General features: G+C 36.6%; 3 protein-coding genes across 3 annotated transcripts; all 3 read left to right on the forward strand.

The window, feature by feature from the left end:
* Window positions 1–926: 926 nt before the first annotated feature.
* epd (ependymin) lies at window positions 927–2,988 on the forward strand (the record flags this gene model as incomplete). Its single annotated transcript, XM_081365220.1, is given in 7 exon segments — window positions 927–959; window positions 963–1,053; window positions 1,210–1,244; window positions 2,007–2,141; window positions 2,316–2,502; window positions 2,617–2,701; window positions 2,865–2,988. Coding segments are annotated over 7 exon segments (690 nt in total).
* Window positions 2,989–4,583: 1,595 nt separating this feature from the next.
* Window positions 4,584–10,424, forward strand: panx1b (pannexin 1b; the record flags this gene model as incomplete). Its single annotated transcript, XM_081365215.1, has 7 exons — window positions 4,584–4,764; window positions 6,387–6,523; window positions 6,643–6,842; window positions 8,891–9,096; window positions 9,249–9,559; window positions 9,696–9,846; window positions 10,304–10,424. The coding sequence occupies 7 exons, from the start codon at window positions 4,584–4,586 to the stop codon at window positions 10,375–10,377; spliced, it is 1,260 nt and encodes a 419-aa protein (XP_081221341.1). The 3' UTR covers window positions 10,378–10,424.
* A 2,912-nt stretch (window positions 10,425–13,336) lies between these two features.
* Window positions 13,337–14,684, forward strand: ins (preproinsulin; the record flags this gene model as incomplete). Its single annotated transcript, XM_081365221.1, has 2 exons — window positions 13,337–13,514; window positions 14,536–14,684. 2 exons carry the CDS (start codon window positions 13,337–13,339, stop codon window positions 14,682–14,684), a joined length of 327 nt encoding a protein of 108 aa, XP_081221347.1.
* Window positions 14,685–24,366: the final 9,682 nt, after the last annotated feature.

Here is a 24,366-nt window from a genome sequence, read left to right on the forward strand (position 1 = left end):
TGTAAATGTAAAAAAGTGCATTTGGTAATATATAAGTTTAATGACATTTGTTAGCATTTTATTTACAATGAATAATGAGCTGTTAATTATTATGTAATCTGTAGTAAGTTTATTTAAACATTAACAAGCACATTATCTCATATGTTAACTAATGATCAGTTAAGCATTATATAGCCTAATGTTTGTTCCTTTAATCATTGAAAACCATCTGTCAAAATCATCTGTAGATTTTTAAAAAGTGTTTGATGATATGAATTGAAAGTTTAATGAAATTTGTTAGCATTTCATTTTACATTAAATAATGATCTGTTAATCATTATTGAACGTTTAACAAGTTCATTAGTTAACATTAACAAGCACATTCTTTAATATTTCTAGCTATGCGAATATTAACTATCTGTTAAGCATTGCATAATGTTTTTAATGAAAGTTAAAATTTATTAATGAAAGGTATTATAAAGTGTTACCAGTGTTTCCTTCACATTGATTTAGAAATTACAGCTAGACAAGAAACACATTTTAAGGAAGAAGACAAGCAAAGTACCAGATGGGCTTTTGTTTTCACACCTGTATAACCCACTTTTGTTTTTTTGTTTGTTTTGTTTTTCCTTGATTGAGACTGCACAATCATCACCTTACATGAACCAAAACCATGTGATGTGAAACCAACTGTCTCTGGACTTGGTCCACCAGTATGGAGCCAGACCCCCTGAGTGCCGATCAGAGGCGGACGAGGGCGATTGTTTGCTTGAATTAAGCTTTTCTTCTTGTAAATGGTCATTTGTGCCAATTTTGTCCAGCTTTCTTATTTGCACTTACAACAGAAGGTGATTTCGACATCTTTTGTTTATTGCATTGCTGGATGTCCAAAAGGGAGGGGGCATTTATATGGGGTGCAGGGGTTATATATAAAAAGCACAGTCTGAATGAGGGTGGAAGTGTCTGGACCTGAAGAAAGTTAGAGAGCAATGATGCATACAGTCAAGCTGCTCTGTGTGGTGTTCTCGTGCCTCTGTGCAGTCGCATGGGCTTCTTCTCAACGCCAGCCGTGTCGTAAGAACTTTATATACATTTCTTGTCTTTGTGGTTAAAGAATAATCTGCTTTTATAATATTTTTTTTTTTTTTGTATTGAGAACATTTTGAATTTGAACATTCTCAGAAGCTGCAGATTATGTGGAAGAAATTAACTTTTTTATTTCTTTTTCAGATTCCCCACCTTTGAGCAGTGGAACAATGAAAGTGGTGAGTGTACAATATTTTTAATGGGATGTTTAATCATTATAGCAGGCTGTTAGGCAGTACAATTTGGCTCAGTAATGAGAGAACCTTTAAAATAAAGCCTTTAAAAAATGCTGCGTCAACTGAATACAAGCACAAGCCCTCGTTTTTTCACTATTTATGAAACATTCTAATTCAGTGACAGGCAGACAGCTTTTTAAGCTATTCAAAAACATTCCCAATAAAAGCATTCTAGCCTTTGTTATAAAACATTTGGGTAACACTTTACATTAAGGTTTCATTAGTTAACCACATTAGTTGACATGAACTAATGAACTGAACTTCTACAACATTTATTAATCTTTGTTAATTTCAACATTTACTAATATCTTATTAAAATCAAATGTTGTATTTGTTAACATTAGTACTGAACTAACGTGAACTATCAATGAACGACTGTATTTTTATTAACTAATGTTAACAAAGATTAACAAATACAGTAACAAATCTCTTTAAAATAAGGTCTCATTTGTTAATATTAGTTAATGTATTTACTAACATGAAGTAACCATGGGCAATAGTTACCAACATTTGCTTAACACAAAGCAATGTGGCCGGACAGTTGTATTTGAATCTTAAAACCTTGTATTTAGTTTCATTAGCAGAGACCTTGAGAGCTGTTTGAAACATCTGAATTATTAAAAGCTAAATAAATAGTATTTTTTACTGACTAACTTTAACATTTTTACGGTTCTCTTTTGTTTGACATGCAAAACAAACATTCAGGTTTCAACGGGGGGTCATGACCTTGCATCTGGAGAGTTCAGTTATGACTCCAAAGCGAGTAAATTTCGTTTTGTGGAAGACACTACTCATGCGAACAAAACTTCGTATATGGATGTGCTCATACATTTTGAAGAGGTAGGCCTAGTCAGCGATTTCTCTCTCTCTCTCTCTCTCTCTCTCTCTCTCTCTCTCTCTCTCTCTCTCTCTCTCTCTCTCTCTCTCTCTCTCTCTATTCCTCTTCCTCTTTCAGCTTGTGATTGAATTTGTGTTGAACCTTATAATATATAATAAAGCACTTTTTTCTCACAGGGTACACTTTATGAGATAGACAGTAAAAATGAGAGTTGCAAGAAGGAGACTCTGCAGTCCCGTAAACACCTGATGGAGATTCCACCCGATGCCACTCACGAGTCTGAGATTTACATGGGCAGCCCCGCAGTCACAGAACAGGGACTGCGAGTCCGGGTCTGGCATGGAAAGTTGCCCGAACTTCATGGTCCTTACCTTTTTCTTCTTCTTTTTTTTTTTTTTATTTTTATTTTTATTTACTTATGTAGTTATTCTATTGCTTTTCAAAATAAAAACAATCATGTTTTGATTTTCTTTTCAGCTCAATACTCTCTGTCAACCACTTCCTGTGGCTGTCTGCCGGTCTCTGGATCATACTATGGTGAGAAGAAGGACCTTCTCTTCAGGTAAAGCAGAGACTGAATGCACTATAGGAACACTATTAAGAGTACTGCAGAGTATTCAAGTTTCTCAGAAACACATTTGTTTCAAATCTTTTGAGGATGAATACATTTTATTGTATCCTGCATTTTTGCATACGTCAATTAACTGAGCTATTTTCTGCTTCAGTTTCTTTGGTGTTGAACCAGAAGTTGATGACCCACAAGCCTTTGTGCCCCCGGCCTATTGTGAGGGCGTGGCATTCGAGGAGGCCCCAGACGACCACAGCTTCTTCGACCTGTTCCACGACTGAAGAAAAAAAACATGACATGATATACAAACTGCCAAAGATGGCTACACGCAATAATAAAAAGAGCATTTAAATCAAAATATATCCTGTATCCATCTCTCTTTCTTCAGAAAATGCCTGCAGTTTCATTAACCTTTTTTTTTGTCTTTTGGAACTTGTTGCTTCACTCTAATCAAGTCAATAAAGCTGAGCTTTCACTGAAATCCATTTTTATGTCTGTTTGAAAAATGATCAGAAAGCTGTGTGGACAACAGCGGTGCTAAGATAAGCGGAGATTCTGGAAAGACTTAATGATCCTTGCACAGAAAAATGCAGTGACAAAAAAATTCATACATCCATATCATGCACCATCAACCACGTTATTGAACAGTTTATGCCTCTAAAACTATAAACACTGGAGGACTGAGTAAATGCAATTCTTATAACGAACTGCATCTCTTTACTGGCTTGTTTGTTTGTTTCAATAAGAATTACTGAATACCCCCAAATTCCTTTGTTCGTCTGTATTTAATTATGCACAAGCCATGTAAATGTGGAGGGGTCAATGTCACCGACAGTAAGAAAGAGAGTTGTGGGAAGCCACGCTGCTGTCTTGTGAATGCTGCATGGAGCCTCTATCTGACTTATCTTCAAAGTCTGAGGTTCACCTAACAGCACCTCTCTGCCTCGAACTTTTGTGGTTAGAGCCACTGCTAATTCATTTCCACCATTTCTTATTTTTTGTGTTCTTTACATTTAACTCATGTTCTTTTCTTTATGGTTCAATACTTAATAATTTTCCTCTATTTCATTTCAACTCTAGCTGTGGAATTACTCAGTCTAAATTTCTATTAAAGTAATGTCCATGACAAGGACATTATTTTTCTTTTAATTTTAAACAGGATTTTCTAAATAACTGCATAACCAAACAAACAAGTTCCATGCCGTTTTATCAAATAATAAGACCAATAAGGTCTTTGGCCATTTACATGCAGTGGTTTGGGTTGAAAATGGGAACCTCTTGGCAAAAGAAAACAGTTGCAGCTTGCATAAATTATAGCGAACTAGCAAGCATTTGTATTATGTTTCTTCAAATATCTTTTTTCCCCTCAAACAAATAGGCCTACATGTGTACATATATAAATTGGTAAATATTTGAATAGGTTAATATATCTTGTTCACCATTAATTCTCCTTTGTTTTATTGTTCCTGCTTATATAAATGCTTTGGCAATACAATGTACAATTTGCCAATAGTGCTCATTTGAATTGAACAACAATAATCCAAATATTGTAATATTCTCAAGGTTTTCTCATTATTATTATCTTTGTTTACTATAGACAAATACAACCCCTCTTACTTTATTGCTGCCTTAATTTGACTAGTTTTCATAAGGTCGGTTTTCTTTGTCTCATAAAATTAGTTACTACAATAGTGGGTATTTATGTCAAAAATTGAATAATTCTAGTAGGACGACTGACTCAATCCAGTTTCTGATTCCCTCATAGACAGTATATAAACGTATTCCCTCTGGTGTTGTTGTGAACCGTGCGCGTATTAACCCTGCTGGACCGGAACTAGCGGTGCACTTGACAAATAGCCCTCATTTAATCTTAACAATGGCTATAGCGCGCGTCGCGACTGAATATGTGTTTTCTGATTTTTTATTGAAAGAGCAGAGTGAATCTAAGTATAAAGGCGTGCGGCTGGAACTGGCTACAGACAAGCTGGTCAGTTTTATCGCGGTTGGGCTTCCTTTGTTACTCATCTCACTCGCCTTTGCGCAAGAAGTCTCTGTGGGTCAGTAAAAACATTTTATCACAGCTACCGGGATTTGCGTAAAACGTCAATAAGGTTTACTTTGAAACGTCCGATAGAGATAGAGTGGTTTGAACTTATGGAGATAAACAGGTTCAAACTCAAAAACATGAAGCCTTTAACGTTATACCTTTAATTACGGATTTGTACAGAATGGCTGCTTGTTGAAAGACTGGCTAAATCGAGAATAACTTTAGGCTGTAACGAAATATTATTAAATATTCCCCAGAAACAACGAAGGACGTATTTTCACACAACTTATTGTCGATTACGTTACTTGAACAAAGACCAGAGCATTGCCATTGCGGTTTTGTGTGTAAATCCAGAATGGGCGCGTCACTGCTGGATATTATGCGCGTTAACAAAACATGAGATGAATGTAGCGATTTATAAGCATGCGAACTGTTAACGTCGTATTTTGTAGTGTATATGCACTTAATTAGTTTTAAATAATTATTGGGGCCAGTCGTTTTCCACTCACATTGTGACCGTTGTTTATTTCCACTGCTATCGAGGGCTTGTTATCTGTCTCAGTAATAGAGAGGCGGGGGCAGAAGTAGCCTAGCATCAATCACACAATCACAACCAAACCAGACTATTCTGCTTAGTAGAGTTATGTCTTCCTAAGACAAACTCTAGCAATCAAACTAATATGTTTCATCTATTTTATTTCTTGATTGTTGGTTGTTGCAACACTTGTAGCCATACAAGATTTCATTGTTGTCATTGTAAGGTCTGTCTTAGACTATTTATGGAAAACACACACACACACACACACACACACACACACACACACACACACACACACACACACACACACACACACACACACACACACACACACACACACACACACACACACACACACACACACACACACACACAAAAAAAACATTTAAACCAATCATTATTCCATCAGTAGTTCCAGACTTTACTCCTTAGACTTTTGATGTAAAAAGCTGTGCTCTTTTTGATATGCAGTGGATTAATATCATTTATATTCCAGGTGGTATAATTGCCACAATGAGGATGATAGTAATACTTTGACTTGTCAAAGGGATAGTTAAAAATAAATCAAAAATTCAACATGTGCTCTCACCCTCATGAGATTCCAAAAGTTACTTTATTTCTTCTGTGGAACGCAAAAGATCCCTTTTTTCTCCCTCTCCATACAATGGAAGTCAGTGGCCTTTCTGTAAATGATGACATAATTTTCTTTGTTGGGTGAATTATTAAAAGCTACATCTCTTTATGAAATCATTCCAAAATGTTGATGGAAGACTACAGTTGCTTTTGGAAGTACTTCACAGACACTAAGAAACATTATGTACATTAGTAATCTGTAATGAACATAAGTTGGTTGTTTTGAAAGAGATATATGCATAGATACAATTATCACAAAGCAGGACAACATAATGCACTTACTTAAATACCATGTTTAATCAGAAATATTGTTTGCTCATAACAAAGATGCAAAAACACTATTCTATGTAAGTAGCATATTTGAGGATTTTATTTTAGATAAGAGTAATCAAATTTCCATCATATAGCTCTTTCAGTCTCTTCAGGTAAGAAAATGGCATGTTCGTGTGTAATTCCTCTAGGTACTCAGATCACATGTTTTCCACCCACTAACTTCACAATGAGACAGGCTGCGTATGTGGACTCCTTTTGCTGGGCCGCAGTAGAGCATCACCCTATAGACAATGGGGCTGATAGCGCCCCCCTTCATCTACACAAGGTAATGTATATAGGTCTACTGTATATTCAATGTACTTGGTCATGACATGAGCAACAATGTCATATCAAAATAGGTTCCTTGTTGCTTGTGTTTGTCTTATACTCTGTCTTTGTCTTCAGTTCTTTCCTTATATCCTTCTGCTGGTCGCGGTCCTCCTGTATATTCCTGCTCTCTTCTGGCGTTTCACGGCTACCCCTACCCTATCCTCTGACCTCAGTTTTATCATGGAGGAACTTGACCGTTGCTACAACCGTGCCATCCGCCTGGCCAAGAGCCTCACAATCAAACAAGACAAAGACATTGCAGAAGACCCACACAGGTGTAGTGCAGTGAACATTTTCAAAACTCCAGCTATTACCTGAAGTTTATGAGAAATGTACATAAACAAATCATGAAGTTAATTAATATGTATTCATTTTAGGCAGAAACAGTGAGGTCACTGAAGTAATTATTACAAGTTGTGAACATAATGATTACAATCTATGTGAGATGTGGCAGTGGTGCATGTTGATTCAGAGTTGGCATCATCTGAAGTCCTCGCAGGCGTAGCCGTCATCTGTTCACAGGTGTTGGGGCATCTGAAATCTTCATAAGAGGCTGGATCCAAACTGGATCTGATGTACTCTCTAGTTACCCAGAAGAACAGAAAAGCAAATGGAAAATAATTAGCGGAGCTGCTGTTCATAACAAAAAGTAAAGATAATCATGTGCATTTGATCTGATATAACTGGAGTACAAGGTTATAAGGGGCATTATGTGAATGTTTGGCTAAAGAGATGCGTCTTTCGTCTAGATTTCACTAGTTCACACTTACAAATAAGTCAGATAGAATAAATGCGTATTTGGCGTGCTGTCCGAGGAGAGGGCTCCGGGCTCGGTATTCGGCCCGAACCCAGAGTACTCCCCCCGTATTCCTGGCTGTAAAAGATTGAGCCAAGAGTGAGGAGTCGGGGTGGTGGAGGGATGCTGGAAAACTGTCAAGGAATATTAGGTGAGTTGACAGAGTGGATATATATACTTGTCATGCTGATTAGGGTAGACATAATTGTTTGATGACGAGTAGATTGGATTGATTATTTGAACGTGCTCCTCCCGAACTTTGTTTATAAAACATCATTTAAACTGGGAGAGTGTGCCTGAGCCCTGAACATCATCAGGAAGTCTATTCCAGAGTTTAGGAGCCAAATGTGAAAACCCCGTGTGTTTTAGTGGACTTAAATGTTCTAGGTACTACCAAAAGTCCAAAGTTTTGTGACCTTAAATAATGTGAAGGATTGCAGGGCGATAGAAGTTCGGTTAAATACACAAGAGCTAAACCATTTAGGGCCTCAGTAACAATACTTACGGAACTTTAAAGGTAACCAGTGTAGAGATGATAAAATTGGGGTTATATGATCACATTTTCTTGACCTGGTAAGAACTCTAGCAGCTGCATTTTGGACTAACTGTATCTTGTTTATTGAGGATGAAGGACAATCACCCAATGCATTACAGTAATCTAGAGGTCATGAATGCATGAAACTAACTTTTCTGCATCAGAAACAGATAGCATGTTCCATAGCTTAGCGATGTTTGAGGTGGAAGAAGGCTGTTTTTGTAACATATGAAATATATTTTTCGAGAGACTGTCTAATATAACACCCAAGTCTTTTACTGTAGAGGGTGGAGTAACAGTACATCTTTCTAAATGCAACTTGTATTCTTCTGTGATTCTGTGTACACGTTTTTGGTCCAGTAAGTAATACTTCAGTTCAGTCTTATCTGAACTTAATAGAAGGAAATTACAGGTCAACCAATATTTTATATATTTAACACACTCTTGTCAACTTGGGTAATTTAGAGATTTCATCTGATCATGATCATGAACTCCAGTGTTCACAGTCACATGGTCCTTCAGAAATCATTCTAATATGCTGATTTGGTGCTCCAACAACATTTCTTCTTATTATTATCAACAACAGTGGTCTAAAAATTGCAGGTACCCTCAGGGGGGATCTTTTTGTTGTTGTAGAAAGTAGAAAGTTTCAAAAGCACAGCATTTATTTGAAATTTAATGCATCCTTACTGATTAAAAGTATTATTTTTTCATTTCATTTTTCTGACCCCGTACCTTTAACAGTAGTGTATTTTAAAAATCTGTGACAAAAAAAATGTAATTAAATTCACTAATCATCTAACCTTTTATTATTTTAGTTAATTTCTTGTATTAATGCTTGTGAACAACTGACATCTTTGCTATTTAAACTTCCTTTCTATTTCCTTTCCTTCCTCAATCATATCCTAAAACTATAAATCTATAATGTTCTGATTCTACTGATCTTAACCTTAATCTTAAAACCTCTCTCTCTCTTTTTCACTCACTCTCAGTGGTCTGGAATTGACTGAAGCTTGCTTTAAGTACCCTCTGGTAGAGCAGTACTTAAAGACAAAACTCTCATCATGGGCTTTGGCTGCAAAATATCTACTTTGTCGGGTTTTAACATTCCTCACTTTACTGCTGGCCTGCTCTTATCTGACCTACTACATCCTTTGGGTTTCACCCAGTGATCAGTTCTCCTGTAACCTGCGCAGAGGTGTGTGCTAGATAGTGTGCTTGTGTAAATTTCCACACACGTGATACACTTCAAGAATGAATATAAAAATATGAGGGTGATGGTGTGTGTCTAATCATTTTATGATGTTTGTTCTCTGAATTGTGTTTGTGTGTGTGTGTGTATGTCTCCAGGTATATTAGTAAACGAGAGTGTGGTGCCAGATGCAGTTCAGTGTAAGCTGGTGGCAGTGGGTGTTTTTCGTCTCCTAAGTTGCATGAATCTGATGGTGTATTTACTGTTAGTACCGGCTGTGGTTTACGCTGCCTTCCAACCTGCTCGCCAGCACCAGCGCGCTCAGTTCCTCCGTCCATACCACCTACTGCCTGCTTTCGGACACGTGCTGGATTTGCAGCCTACCGCCCGGCGCTATGATGACCTCAGCATCTACCTGCTGTTCTTGGAGGAGAACTTGAGTGAGCTTAAGAGCTACAAATGTTTGCAGGTTTGTACATTTGAATTTTATTTTTTTATACAGTGTTATGTCTGGTGAAAATGCACTAATATCTCATTCTCAGATCTGGATGCTGGTGCCAGTGAGTGAAGACTTTAATACATTTGTTTGTGATGTGTGTACACAGGTTTTAGAGCTGCTGTCGGAAGGAGGGGAAGCCCCATTTGACACCATGTGTCTCCTCAGGACTCTAGGACAAGTGAGGACTGACATGGTGGACAGAAAACAAGCCCAAACTGTCAACGGAAATGCAGAGAAAGAAATCTCTGAAATAAAGGGTGAGTGTGACATCAGGATGACACACAGTGTAACTTAAGTCACAGTTACCTGCTGTAACATCCTGGTTTTAATAAACGGTCAACTGCTCCACTGATGATTCGCAGTTTGTTTATTAACTCACAATTCTGTAGATTCATCACAAAGCAACACACCATAAACCACTCTAAGAGCTAGAAAAGAATGTGTTGTGTTTTCTTCTCAACTTATCTGCCATTTTGTATAATTTATTGATGATATGATGTTGGTTTATTAAAAGAAATAAATGTGAATCCACTGAACAGCTTTGAACAAAAGCTTGAGTATGAGATTGAATGTGACTGATTTTTCTGATGTGAAGAGAATGAACACCTCTATCCATGTTGTTCTCTTTGTCGGAAAGTAGAAAAAGATAAAGCACCCGAGTAAAACACCAACTGTTGCTAAAGCAGCTTGAATGAATGTGTTTTTTGTCTGTAGATGTCTCTTCTGTTCTGCTGGATGATGGAGTAAGCTGCAGCTGTGTGAAAGATGTAAGACACAGGGTGGTCTAAGACTAATAGTACACATGTATGCAAGCATCTATAATCATCAGGTAAATCTGTTTTCAAAAGCTGTACTGCTGACAAGTCAGTCAAATCACATTGCAAAAAATGAGTTACATTTAAATGGAATGTGAAGGTAATATTAGATAATGCTTGAATATTACACTGAGATAATTTACCAACTGCAAAACTGAGCTGCATGTTTTCTATGCTTTACATGAACAGAAACTGGATGAATGTTTTTTATTACTTCATCATAATTCAAGTTATTATTTATTAAGTTGATGAAATGTTAAGCCCATGTTGAATGCATTGTTACAACATATACAGTGCTATGCATAAGTTTAGACACCCATGCTTAAGTTGACTAAAAAGAGGAATAAAAAATCATCTTTTGGAAATTGAACTTAATGCCTTAATTAAAAAAATTAGGAAAAATCCAACCTTTAAGGACACCAATTTTCTTTGTGAATGAATAATGTATCGTAAATAAATAAATGTTCTTCCTTAAAATACAGGGTGCATAAGTTTGGACACCCCTATGTTAAATTCCCATAGAGGCAGGCAGATTTTTATTTTTAAAGGCTAGTTACTTCATGGATCCAGGATACTATGCATCCTGATAAAGTTCCCTTGGCCTTTGGAATTAAAATAGCCCCACATCATCACATAGCCTTCACCATACCTAGAGATTGGCATGGTTTTATTTCAGATTTGCATTGAGAGATGATCTTATGGAAAGTACTCCATGCCAATCAGGTATGGTGAAGGCTATGTGGGAAGAACATTTATTTATTTACGATACATTATTCATTCACAAAGAAAATTGGTGTCCTTAAAGGTTGGATTTTTCCTAATTTTTTTAATTAAGGCATTAAGTTCAATTTCCAAAAGATGATTTTTTTATTCCTCTTTTTAGTCAACTTTAGCATGGGTGTCTAAACTTATGCATAGCACTGTATTCTTGGGAATCCTTTGTAGGTATTGTTGCATCAATTAAATAATGTATCGAAATTAATAAATAAGATGTTACTGATGTCAAAATACTAACAGCTAACCTCTGCCAATTTTGCTTCTTGGTATCAAACACATTTAAGCAATTCCCCCTTTCATACAAATCATTTGTATAACTCTGAATGTTTTAAAGTGAAGTTTGCTCAAACATGCAAATTTGTGCATCATACATTTAAAAAAAAGAATTTTGAAATGACTGCAAGTGTATAATGTGACTAAAAATCCATCAAAGCCATCTCTTTATTAAAACCATTTTATTGCTATCTATCTAACATGAATCATGTTCTTGCAAAGTGAAGAAAATGGGTTTGTGTCCCTGAGGCAACATCCTAAAAACAGGGTTAAGCTAGAAGTGATGTATTCATTTAATATATAAATGATGTCTTATGATGCGTGCTAACCAAGGGTTTGGCTGTTTAATTTAGGGAGATGGACTTAACACCTTTATTTCAAGAGGCAATAACGCGCCATGTTATAACCCACTGCCTACATAAAAGCAATAATCAAATAAACAATCTATAATGTATGTTATATTTAATATAAATTATATTTCACTATTTTAAATATTTTGCTGTTTTATACATTTATTTGATATGGACTTATTGTTTTATATATTGTGCAGATGTGTTTGTTATTTTGTAGCTCTTATTGTAATTGTTTTCATGCCTCCTTACCTTAAATCCTTCAGATATGTTAAAATTGCATTTTTTTGTATGTTTTCAAACTCTGTCAAAAAAAGAAGTTGTAAATAAATAAATCTCTTTAAATGAACATTGGTGTTTGCTTATAGCCATAACCGTAAGAAAGTGATTTTTGGTGGACTGCAGAAACGTGTTGTAGAATACATAAAAAGCACCCCCATAAAACTATTTTCCTCTCTGTTAGCTTGAATCCATTTAGCTCTGGCACGTTCACTACATGTTGACGATCACTATACTATAAAAACAGATTTATCATAAGATAACCTTAAAAAGGGCCGAAAGTCATGAAGTACAGCACTAATGTCATATTAACACTAAACTAGCTTAGTAGCTTCACTTTCTCATTTAATGCTAAATATGTTAAAAATGCAATTTTATGGAAAAAAAGAGGCAGACACATCACATGTACTGTAGACGGAGTCTCATAAAAAGCTGTTTTTGCTAAATAATAGTAGATTTGGCTGCAAACGCTATCTACAATTTTTAACTTGAGTGGAATGTCTTTTAACATTAAGAAAGTTTGTGGTGGCTTGCTATAAAATCTTTCAAAAACTCAGGCCATTGACTAATCACACATCTTCATTGCTAAAAAACGTCATAGTGAGGATGTCACAAACAATACTAATGACTAATGAGACAGCTGATCCCATTTTCTCGAGAATGAGATACCTAGAGATATTCTGCTGTTTCACTCAAATGATCTTTACACAGAAAAACCACCATCTGTCACCTTAGCAGATCCATGATCAGGCCATTCTGTGTAAACTTCTGTCTGCAACACTTATTAACAATTAACCAATACCCACTTGAGACTGACAACACAGGCTACTAGACCTGCGTGAGCACCAGAATGTGTTTGTCTTCCATCAGCGTAATATCACTCAGGAGTACATGTGAATTGGTTGGGCAAACACAGGTAATGTTGCATGTGTAATTGGACATTCCCTTAAAAGTGTTAAAGTGTGTTTGCGCACAGGATCAGTTTTCCGCTGATTCAGGCAAAGACTGCATAACCTGTCTTAACGCATGTATAAAAGTGAGGAGGACACGCTGTTCGTCCCAAGCAATCTCTCCTCTACCATCTCTACCTTTCCTTGTCCTCTGCTTCAAGAACAGGTAAGTGACCAGCAGGATGGTAAATCAACAGAAAATGCTATTGCAACTGGTGTACTGTTGATGCTACTTTGTGCATGTGGATGTATGTTTGTTTTATCAGTAAAAGAGCATACATCTGTTTTTCTGTCAGCGTGACCATGGCAGTGTGGCTCCAGGCTGGTGCTCTGTTGTTCCTGTTGGCCGTCTCCAGTGTGAACGCTAACGCAGGGGCGCCGCAGCACCTGTGTGGATCTCATCTGGTCGATGCCCTCTACCTGGTCTGTGGTCCAACAGGCTTTTTCTACAACCCCAAGAGAGATGTTGACTCTCTTATGGGTAAGAAAGACTATGTTTCTAGTAAAAGGAGCTTTGAAAAATAGTGCTGTTCACTACTCTGGATAAGAATGATAGAATGATAAGAAAGTAATTACTCTGGATATTGCAAAGATATATACTGTAAGTAATGCATTTCATTTTGTAAGTGTAACACGGTGGGGCCAATGTAGGCACGAGATGTATAGGCTCTACATGGGTTGCCGAATTAGTGTATATCGTGCCATTAGCCTATTATGCACTTAAGACAGAGAAATAATACTGATTAAAGCTGGTTTTCATAATAATAATGTAAGGTATTTAATTAAATGACCTGCAGAAAGGTGACAGAGAACCTGAAAATGAATTTGACCTCATTATCAGAAGGTGATGTCTAAAGTAATGACAAAAAAAGTAAAGACTGGAAGACAAATAATGAAATGTACACTACTGTTCAAAATATTGGGGTTGGGAAGATTTTTTTATGTATTTGAAAGAAGGCTGAATTTATTTGATCAAAAATACAGTAAAAATAATAATATTGTGAAATATTATCACATTAATATAACTGTTTTCTGTTTTATTATATATAAAATGTCATTTATCCCATGGCAAAGCTGAATTTTTCTTCAGTGTCTCATGATCCTTCCGAATTTGCTGATTTGCTGCTCAAAAACATTAATTATTATCAGGGTTCTTTGTAACATTATAGTTTTTGCTGTCATTTTTTATCAATTATATGCATACATGCTGCTGAATAAAAGTATTAATTTCTTAAACAAAATGAAATGGTAGTGAAGCATAAATATGTATAATGTGTAAAACAACGTGTGTAAAATAGGCTTCACAGTATCTCATCAAGGCTAGGCATATTATGGCGGTTATTCAGAATTATTTTAACCCCCAGTGTCAATGAATAAATGTTTGATCTGATTGTCTGAATTTTTACAAAGAATCAACTTCAAAAAAAGAATTGGCTCAGTTGTACACAAATATTAGGCTAGACTAATGTCAAGTTTTTCCCTATTGTTGTATTTTTCCCCAGGTTTCCTTCCTCCTAAATATGCCCAGGAAACTGAGGTGGCTGACTTTGCATTTAAAGATCATGCCGAGCTGATAAGGAAGAGAGGCATTGTGGAGCAGTGCTGCCACAAACCCTGCAGCATCATTGAGCTGCAGAATTACTGTAATTAAAGAACCTACATGTCCTGTGACTGGTTGTAGCTGTCAATGACTTCACCACCTGTTTGCACACAGGCATCAGCCTTAATGCTCTTGATTGGTTTTTCATAGAAAATAAAATTTTATCAAATGAATGCAGGAGTTTTTGTTTTGATTTAAAATTCCAGTCATTTAAAGGCGCTGCATGTAATCACGCTAAGGCACGATACAAGACAACCGTACCTAGTGTGAAAACACCCTAACATTCTAAGTGGAAAATTTTACTTTTCCACTTAAAGTAAAGTGGACACCAAACTGTCGGCTGCAATGTTTCATATTTCCTGAATGCAGGGTTATGAATACGTACGTTATGAAATTCTAAAGGTGTCGAAAGGTATCAACTACAAATAGTTGCCTATACTATAGACTTGACACTTCTTAAGACACAGACTTAATTCTGATGATTATAAATATTAAATATAGGTATTGCTATAAGGACATGGGGAGATAATCAGAGAAGCATGTTTTCATGACCTCTTGTTAAATATTAGTACAGTAGGTGTCAAAATTCAAAATATACAATGGTATTATTGGAAAGATAACTGTTTATAAATACACTATTTTGGGGATTTCGTTTTGAAAAAACGTAGTACTTTTATTCAACAAGGATGCAAAAAATTGTCCAAAAGTGACAGTAAAGACATTTATAATGTAACAAAAGTTAAAAAAAAAAAATCTCCAGATCCAGCCTTGACAAAACTCTCCACACCTTTCTCTTTCTCATCCTCCTTATCCACTACATCTTACAGATACTCTTCCTCTCCTCATTGATTGCATATATTGTTTGTAATATCAACATTCAGTGCACCTGTGCACTCTGAGCTGGCTTATTTTGTATAGTTGGTTTGTTCACGTCATTAGAAATGTGTGAACATTTTTTAGCCATTGTGTGTAAACGATGACGACTGTGTTTAACTTTTGCCTGCCTGTGTTAAGAGTTTTGCAACACAAGTGCATCACAGTGCTACGCCAAATCGTTGCAAATATAAAGCCTCAGGTTAAAGAGATAGGTTATGGCATGCTCTTTGTCAAATTTATTGATGCACTTTATTTTTAATAACTTTTAAGAGACTCCATCAATTTGCTGTGATTAATGTTGAGACTGTCTTAAGTCTGTGTGCAGAATTTCATAACTTTCCCGCTAGCGGTTCTATAGGCGGATCTTTTGTGACGTCATTGTTTATGTTTGCCGCGTTGCATCACGGGAATCGTGTGGCAGGAAACACCGCTAGATACCTGTAATTTGATTGTTTTGCACGTTTGGAGGAGGATTTAGAGAAGAGGATGGTTCACTCTTGCTGTGTGGTCGATTGTACGGCTCGTTGGGGGCCTGATAAAAAGTTTTTTCGAATTCCTTCCGAAAAGGATCGCGAAAAACGAAAGAAATGGTTGCGTGCAATTAGGCGATTGAACCTGGACCGAAGCCTGGATTCCTAACGTTACTGATCGAGTTTGTGAGGCTCATTTTGTTCATGGTAGGCCTAAGTCTTAGTGACTATGTATTTATAGAAGATTGAATAAAATAAAAAATAATAAAACTGAGTCAAATCAACCGAGTCATATGTTTTCGCGTTCTGATTCAGGTGTCCCAAACTGCGATCCACAGCACCCAGACTACCGTATTTTCCGCACTATAAGCAGAGGCGCACCTTCAATGAATGGCCTATTTTATAACTGTTTTCATATATAGGGCGCACCGGATTATAAGGCGCATAGAATAGAAGATACTGCAGTCAAACGTTTGTCTGGGTTTGCGTTATGCAGTGGTCACCAACCTTTTCAAGCCTATAAGATCACATCCAAGTCCAAATGTAAACCAAGATCTTCCACTTGCAAAAAAAATTTGAAAAAAAAAAACAAGTGGCTGAGCTGTAAAACCTTGTTTATACTCGACGCGTCCGCATGAGCGCGAAGGTAATAAAAAAAACTAATATCCGTCTGCTCTGGCAGATTCGGCTTAACAGCGCGCGCGCCTCCGCATCCGCAGATGCACGACTTTGAGCCCAATCTGCCCGAGCAGACGGATATTAGTACATCTCATCATCACCCAGTTTGCGCGTCTAAATCAGTTGTATGGTCTGGTGTTCAGTCTAAAACAAAACAGTTGCGTCAAGTATAAATGCCTCGACTGTTTGGGGAGTTACATGGACAGTCAGCGGAGATCTCATATGGGCTTTGAATAACTTCGATTTTGTCACCAATACAAATTTTGAGCTTCTCTCCAAACCTCCTCCGGTCTTCAGATGTTAAAGTGCTTATATATTGTGGATTTTGCCCGCTAACTCTCTTGAAAGTGCTCGTCGCGTCTTTACAGCCCGCAATACTGTTTGATTTGTTGCCACACAACCACTCGCGCATGCGTACAAAGATGTCAACAAAGATCCTCCTATTGGCTGTCATAGACTCAAGAGTGAAGAAAAATGAATACTAACAGAGGAGGTGCCTCGAACCTTGTGGTGCTTGGCCCCTAATAATACACTGAATTGAGAAGCAATTAGTTATATATTTTGTTACCTATGAATAGTTCACATAGGTAACATTTTGCTCATTATATCATGCAACAATCTTGTTTTTCCCTCCATTGAATTAAACATACATACTGAATTACAAAAAAAAAAGGTTTGAAAAAGGACTGTGACATTCTTGTCAAAAAGCACAAATAGGCAGATAGATCATTTTGATCAACTTCAATAGTAAGAATAGTGAAATATTTTTCTTTTAAAACATACATAAATGACCACACAATAGGCCTATTAGAAAAGTATTGCTAGTGTAAATCTATAATGATTATATTTTAGTTATATATTTTCCCAGAGATATGTTTTGGCCACATTTGTAACTTATATAGACCTATAAAACAGAAAGAACAAACATACACAATACTAGGGGTGGCCATTAAGAAAATTTTATTTCACAGTATCAGTCATTTTAGTTCATTATAACAACAGTAGGCATATAAATATCACAATATAGTTATTTTTGTTATTTAATCTTTGTTATTAAAATGCTAGTTACAAATACAATATAAGAAAGATAGGCTACAAGTGAAATTGGGCTTTAAGTTTTTTAAGCACAGGTAACAGTAGCATTCAATAGGGTATAGGCTAATACAGAAATTGAATAATTAAATAAAAAAAAAACACTGCATAGCCTTTACATTAACAGTATGAATTAAATACACTGATTCATATTAAAGCTACTTAAGTTATTCAGTAAAAAGAAGTGAGTGATTTTCACAATTTATTTTGTTGTTTGAGGACCTATTATGCAAAATTCACTTTTACATGATGTTTGAACATAAATGTGTGTTGGCAGTGTGTGTACACAACCACCCTATAATGGTAAAAATCCACCCACTCCTCTTTTTTTAATCCCCATAAATCATAAGCAGTGTCTCAGAGTTTGCAGATTCTAGCATGTCACATTGCGCAGTCCCCGCCATGACTACTAATGGACTGTCGTATTAGCATAGACCTCGCCCTCAGTCCGCCATGTTTATCTCCTCGCCAGAGCATTTAACAGCAGCATTCAAGTAAGAAATGTATTCTTATTAAAACTACTAAAGTTAATTCAATCAAGAGCAGGGAGGGATTTTCTGTTTTTCTTTTGTTGTTTGATTCATATCAACAACATATATAAGTAGTAGGCTAGGTAGCCTACTGTATGTTACGCTGCTTTCACTTTAATACGCAGATCTAAAAAACACATACAATTTATTTACTTGCTGTTTATGTTCACAGACATAACTGACTGTGTTTATGTGAACTTTGTGTGTTTTTGACATAACCTTGTGTGTATTTGACAGTTTAAGCGTTATAACACGTGAAAGATAACTTACTTTAATACTTATGCGACCATCCAGTTTTCAGTGCACGTGTTTCGGATGTAGCCTATGTTCAGAAAACCACATATCAGAAATTTAGACTGATTTGGCTTTAAAACACATGCAGTAATAAACTTTCATGATGAGAAAGAACTGCTATGTAACATGAGCGTGACCACGATAGAGATGATAATCAAAACCAAACAGATGTTTTAGTTTTTGGCAGAGGAAGGAGATGTACAGGCTCCGCCCTCTTCTGGATAGCGGGGTTTTTTTTTTTACAGGCTATGGGTATGAGCAGCAGCTCATTTGCATTTAAAGATACATGCAGGAAAACACAATTTTTTTCCTTCCACTCAAAAATGGGCATTTACAACATGGTATAAATGCTGAGAATTCAAAGACACATTCTGGGGACAACTAAGACTTACGTATATTACATCTTGTAAAAAGATAATAGGCTCCCTTATGGACAGACAGCAGCAGGTTATATTAGGCTCATTTTAAGACCTAATTCACAATGTTTGAGGAGATTTCTCTTACAACTGTTTAGCGTCACTGCTGACACAACAGATTGTGTTTACGTCAATGTACTCAGAAACACATTCTCATTTTTGTGTGTTTTGTGTATTCTTATTTGCATTGTCATCCTCTGTGTGAGCCTTTATGACATCACAAATCTTTATGACAATTTTAACATCTCACCAATTACAGTATTTGAAGGCGCGAAAGTCTATTGCTCATTTTGTAGGTTGACGTTTTGGAGTATCTGATATCAGAGTGACAAACGGTTTTATCATGGGACAGCAAAGTTCACAACAAAACAAAGTGTTTGATGTACATGAACTCTGTGTTTTACTCAAATACATTACCAACACGTTAGAGAACCATCCTCATCGGCTGTTGTTACTGGTGAGATTGATGGAGGGAGAGAAGAGAAACACTTCTTTCTCTCCACCTCCACTTTCCTCGTTGCAAAATATCAGGCTCAGGAGGAGTAACAGAGTGAGGTAGGAACATATCAGAAACTTTCTGATGGAAAATCACATGAACTTGTCATGGTGATACAACTATTGATTAATGGCTGATTTTTCACTTACAGGAACTTCTGTTCTTCTTAATTTTTATAACAGAATTATAACAATTTAGAACAGAAGCACTGTCCCAAATATGCAGTCATTATTACACCAAACATTTTAGAGTGACAGCTTAAAAGGTCAGAAATGAAATTAAAGATTTTTAATCAAAGCATGATCTGAGGATAGCTTTATTAGGTGTAATTACCAAACCATGTGAGAATTTAAATTCAGAAACAAATCAGATAACATTGATTAGAGAAGTCAAACGTGCACGAAGAACCACTAATTTAAGGGTGCAATATTTTATTCATAATATATATTTCATTTAATATGTAGGTCCAAATTCTGAAGTCCTCCCTGTTGCTGAGGAACAGCTGGAGCAGGACATCCTGTACAAGGGTAAGAACAATCAATCAATGACAATTAGAAAATGCTTTTATATGTGTATATATTCACTATATTTCCAAAAGTATTGGGACACCCTTCCAAATCATTGAATTCAGGTGTTCCAATCACTTCCATGGCAACAGTTGTATAAAATCAAGCACCCAGGAATGCAGACTGCTTCTACAAAGCTTCTACTTTTGTAAAAGAATGGGTCGCTCTCGGGAGCTCAGTTAATTCAAGCGTGGTACTGTGATAGGTTGCCACCTGTGCAATAAGTCCAATCGTGAAATTTCCTCACTAATAAATATTCCACGGTCAACTGTTCATGGTATTATAACAAAGTGGGAGCAATTGGGAACAACAGCAACTCAGCCACGAAGTGGTAGACCACGTAAAATCACAGAGCGGGGTCAGCGCATGCTGATGCACACCGTGCACAGAAGTCGCCGACTTTCTGCAGAGAGTCAATAGCTACAGACCTCCAACCTTCGTGTGGCCTTCATATTAGCTCAAGAACAGTGCCTAAAGAGCTTCATGGAATGGGGTTTCATGGCTGAGCAGCTGCATCTAAGCCTTACATCACCAAGTGCAATGCAAAGCATTGGATGCAGTGGTGTAAAGCACACTGCCACTGTTCTCTGGAGTGACGAATCACGCTTCTCTGTCTGGCAATCCGATGGACAAGTTTGGGTTTGGCGGTTGCCAGAAGAACAGTACTTGCATGACTGCATTGTACCAAGTGTAAAGTTTGGTGGAGGGGGATTATGGTGTGGGGTTGTTTTTCAGTGGTTGGGCTTGGCCCCTTAGTTCCAGTGAAAGGAACTTACTGTTGGACAATTTTGGACAATTTCCCAACTTAGTGGGAAAAGTTTTGGAATGGCCCCTTCCTGTTCCAACATGACAGCGCACCAGTGCACAAAGCAAGGTCCATAAAGACAATGGATAAGCAAGTTTGGTGTGGAGGAATTTGACTGGCCTGCACAGAGTCCTGACCTCAACCTGATAGAACACCTTTGGGATGAATTAAAGAGGAGACTGCAAGCAAGGCCTTCTCGTCCAACATCAGTGCCTGACCTCACAAATGTGTATCTAGAAGAATGGAAAAATTCAAATAAACACACTCCTTAACCTTGTGGAGAGCCTTCCCAGAAGAGTTGAAGCTGTTTTAGCTGCAAAGGGTGGGCCAACTCCATATTAAACCATACGGATTAAGTTCACGTGCACGTAAAGGCAGACGTCCCAAAACTTTTGCCAATATAGTGAGTATGTATGTATGTATGTATGTATGTATGTATGTATGCATGCATATATACACACACATGCATGCATCTGAAGCAGTCCTGTCCTGTCACAAGGTGAGATCTTCATCAATGAACAAAGAAGGATAATTTGAGTTGTAAATCATACAAAAAAAAAAAAAAGACCTGTAGTTTCAAAGAGAGCAGGTGTAAAATAAAATAACCTAATAATCAGATGTCTCTCTCATTTTTTTGCACAGAAAGCTGCCAGATGATTTGCACTTGTCTGCAGCCTAAGCCACAGAAAAGATTGGAGATCTCACTCTGGAGATGCAGCATCTCCATGACTGGTTTAAGGTACTGAGTTTAGCTAAATGTTTTTCTTTTTTTGTTTGTCTAGTTTGTTCATCAGTCATCTAATTACCATTAACTTGTTGCCAAGTCAAATTTGCACTAAATATAATGCATTTAGGCAAATATCGATGATATATATTTGTTTCAGGTCATGGAGTAAGAAAACAGCAAACAACTCCTGTCACTTTCTTTACAGAGTTTTTTTTACTTCTCTTTTAAACTAATATTAAGAGGGAGTGATTTCTTTTAAAAGTCAGTTGCCCCTTTTCACACCTGTATGTGTAATCTGTTTCATCAAACCCTAACTGAAGATTCAACAAGGACTTTGCTGTAAAAACCAGATCAAAAGATACTGGATCGCTAATCATTCACATGCGCCATTGGTACTTGGACCCCATTATTGGTTATTCTTAAATTGTAATAATATTTCACAATATTACTGTCTTACTGTATTTTTGATTAAATAGATTCAAAAATATTTGAAAAAATCTTACTTACCCCAAACTTTTGAACATTAGCCTACTGTATAACCAGTATTGACATAACATTTAAACTATGATTACGTACCAAGTCCATCGGTATCTAAAGATAACACAATGAGAAACAAAAAATTGAGAACATCATACATGTAACAAAATTTATTTATTGTTTGTTGTCATTTATTTAAAGTCCTCCTGTCCTGACCCTCTTTCATCACAGGATAATTTTTTCCCCCAACTTAATACATTTTTTTTTTTTTTTTTATCAGACTCGAAATTCTGAAATACTGAAACCAGCAAAAAACTCCCTGTATAGACCCTCGGTCATGCATGCTACCTATACTAACACCATTAAAAAAGCTTAAATAAGAAGCAAGAGACTAAGCACCAAGACTTTTTTCTTTTCTTCGTATATGAAAGAAACAACGTTTTCAATTACGTTCAACGAAAAAGCCGGTGTGTTTTGCACTTCTAACACACAACCAGGCCACCACTACAGTAATTCTGGAAAGTCCTTCAATTGAGTTTTACAAACGATACTAGGTTAGCCCTGTGATATAGCCACACTGCCAGCTAAATTTCTCACACGCCTCCCCAAAACGTTTTTTTTTAAAGCATAACACAAAGGCTGTGTTTCTCTGCAACATGAAAGGAAATAAACCAACTACTCTTAGCAGAAAAAGCTGCTAATTAATAAAAACTAAAGGCACCAGGAAGAGGATGAAACGAGGTGGTCAAGAGTCTAGACCCTTCTCTCACAAACTAGCCCACATTCAAAAACCTAGTAGCTATTAACAGGGTCTCTCTTTAATTGAAATGTTTAATTATGAAACTGCGCTCATATATTCATTAAACATACCTGCTGATCACCTTACAGCCACAAGAGGGTAGCAGAACATTCAATTACAAAGAGCAAGGGTTGTTAAATTATTATGAACTGACCCTTGATATAACTTGCGTTCAATACAGATGATCTGGGTCAGACTCTTTCCGATTACACTAGTGAACTTAAAATAGTTAAATGGCTTAAAAAGAGGCTCAATCATTCTGGTAAATTCAAGTAAAAAATTTAGCTGAAAGCAGCAATTAAGGGGCCAAGCACAAAGCAAGCATAAATCACACCAGTATGGCTGGAAGTATCAGACCAACTGTAACAATGAGTAATTAATGACCTTTTAAGAGGAATTTAGTCAAATTCATCATTAAAAACATCATAAATACAATCACTAGTAATATGATTAAATGGCTAATCAAATTTTACCAATAGTTGGTGCTGTTACCAAACTGATGTGTGGTCAGTGTGAGGTGACAAATGACAAACATAATGTTTGGAGTCAATATGTCAAAGCTTTGCAGAGATACAGCCTCAGATAAAGTTTGGCATTATGCTATCAAATTAATTGATGCAAGGAACAAAAACATCTACTGCCAGGAACACCATAACTTTTTGCAAGCATGGTCAGATGATGATCAGACTCGAATTTGATGAAAATCTGACAAATGGATTAGTATGTTTTAAAGAAAATCAAAATCTGACTATGGCAAATTTGGTATCTATGTTCTCGGCATGACCCAAGGAATCTAATAAGACCAGTTTCAACAGATAATAGGCAAAGCTAATCAAAAGCTGGTAGAAGTTTTTTGAAATTTCATTATAATTTGGCCACAAAGTGGCACTGTCTCGAAACCTTTTGAGAAACTTCAGCGCATGGTGACGATGGAACTTACCAAGTTTCATAACGATACGTCAATGCGTTCGTAAAATATAGCTTTTTACAACAAAAATCTACATGGCCGACGTCATTTGACATGGTGCACCAAATCTAGAGACCATTTTTGTGATTTTTTTTTGCCAAAACATTCAGAAATTATAAACAAAAATAGCCATTTTTTCATATCTCCACACCACTAGGTGGCACTGTGCTGAAACTGTGCAGTTACCCTCAGGTCATAGTTGTTATAAATCACACCAATTTAGGTCATAGTTGTTATAAAACACACCAATTTTGGTCAGAATATGCTAAAGCGTTGAGAGATATAGCCTCACATCCATTTTGCTGTGTACTTCGTCAAATTCATTTGTGGGTTATTCGAGAATGGTTTGACGAATAATCTTGAATTCCATAACCTTTTTGTCGCCATGGTCTGAGCATGATCTGGTGTGATTTTCATGAACATCAGAGCAAGCAGAGTCTCACGGTCTAGGAGGAGTTTGAAAAAGTAGGTTTCTTGGAAAATTCTAAATGGCAAAAATTACATCATAGGGTGCAATTGTATCATCTTGAGCCAAGGAAT

The sequence above is a fragment of the Scardinius erythrophthalmus genome, assembly GCF_964197995.2.
Source record: "Scardinius erythrophthalmus genome assembly, chromosome: 5".
Lineage (NCBI taxonomy): Eukaryota > Metazoa > Chordata > Actinopteri > Cypriniformes > Leuciscidae > Scardinius > Scardinius erythrophthalmus.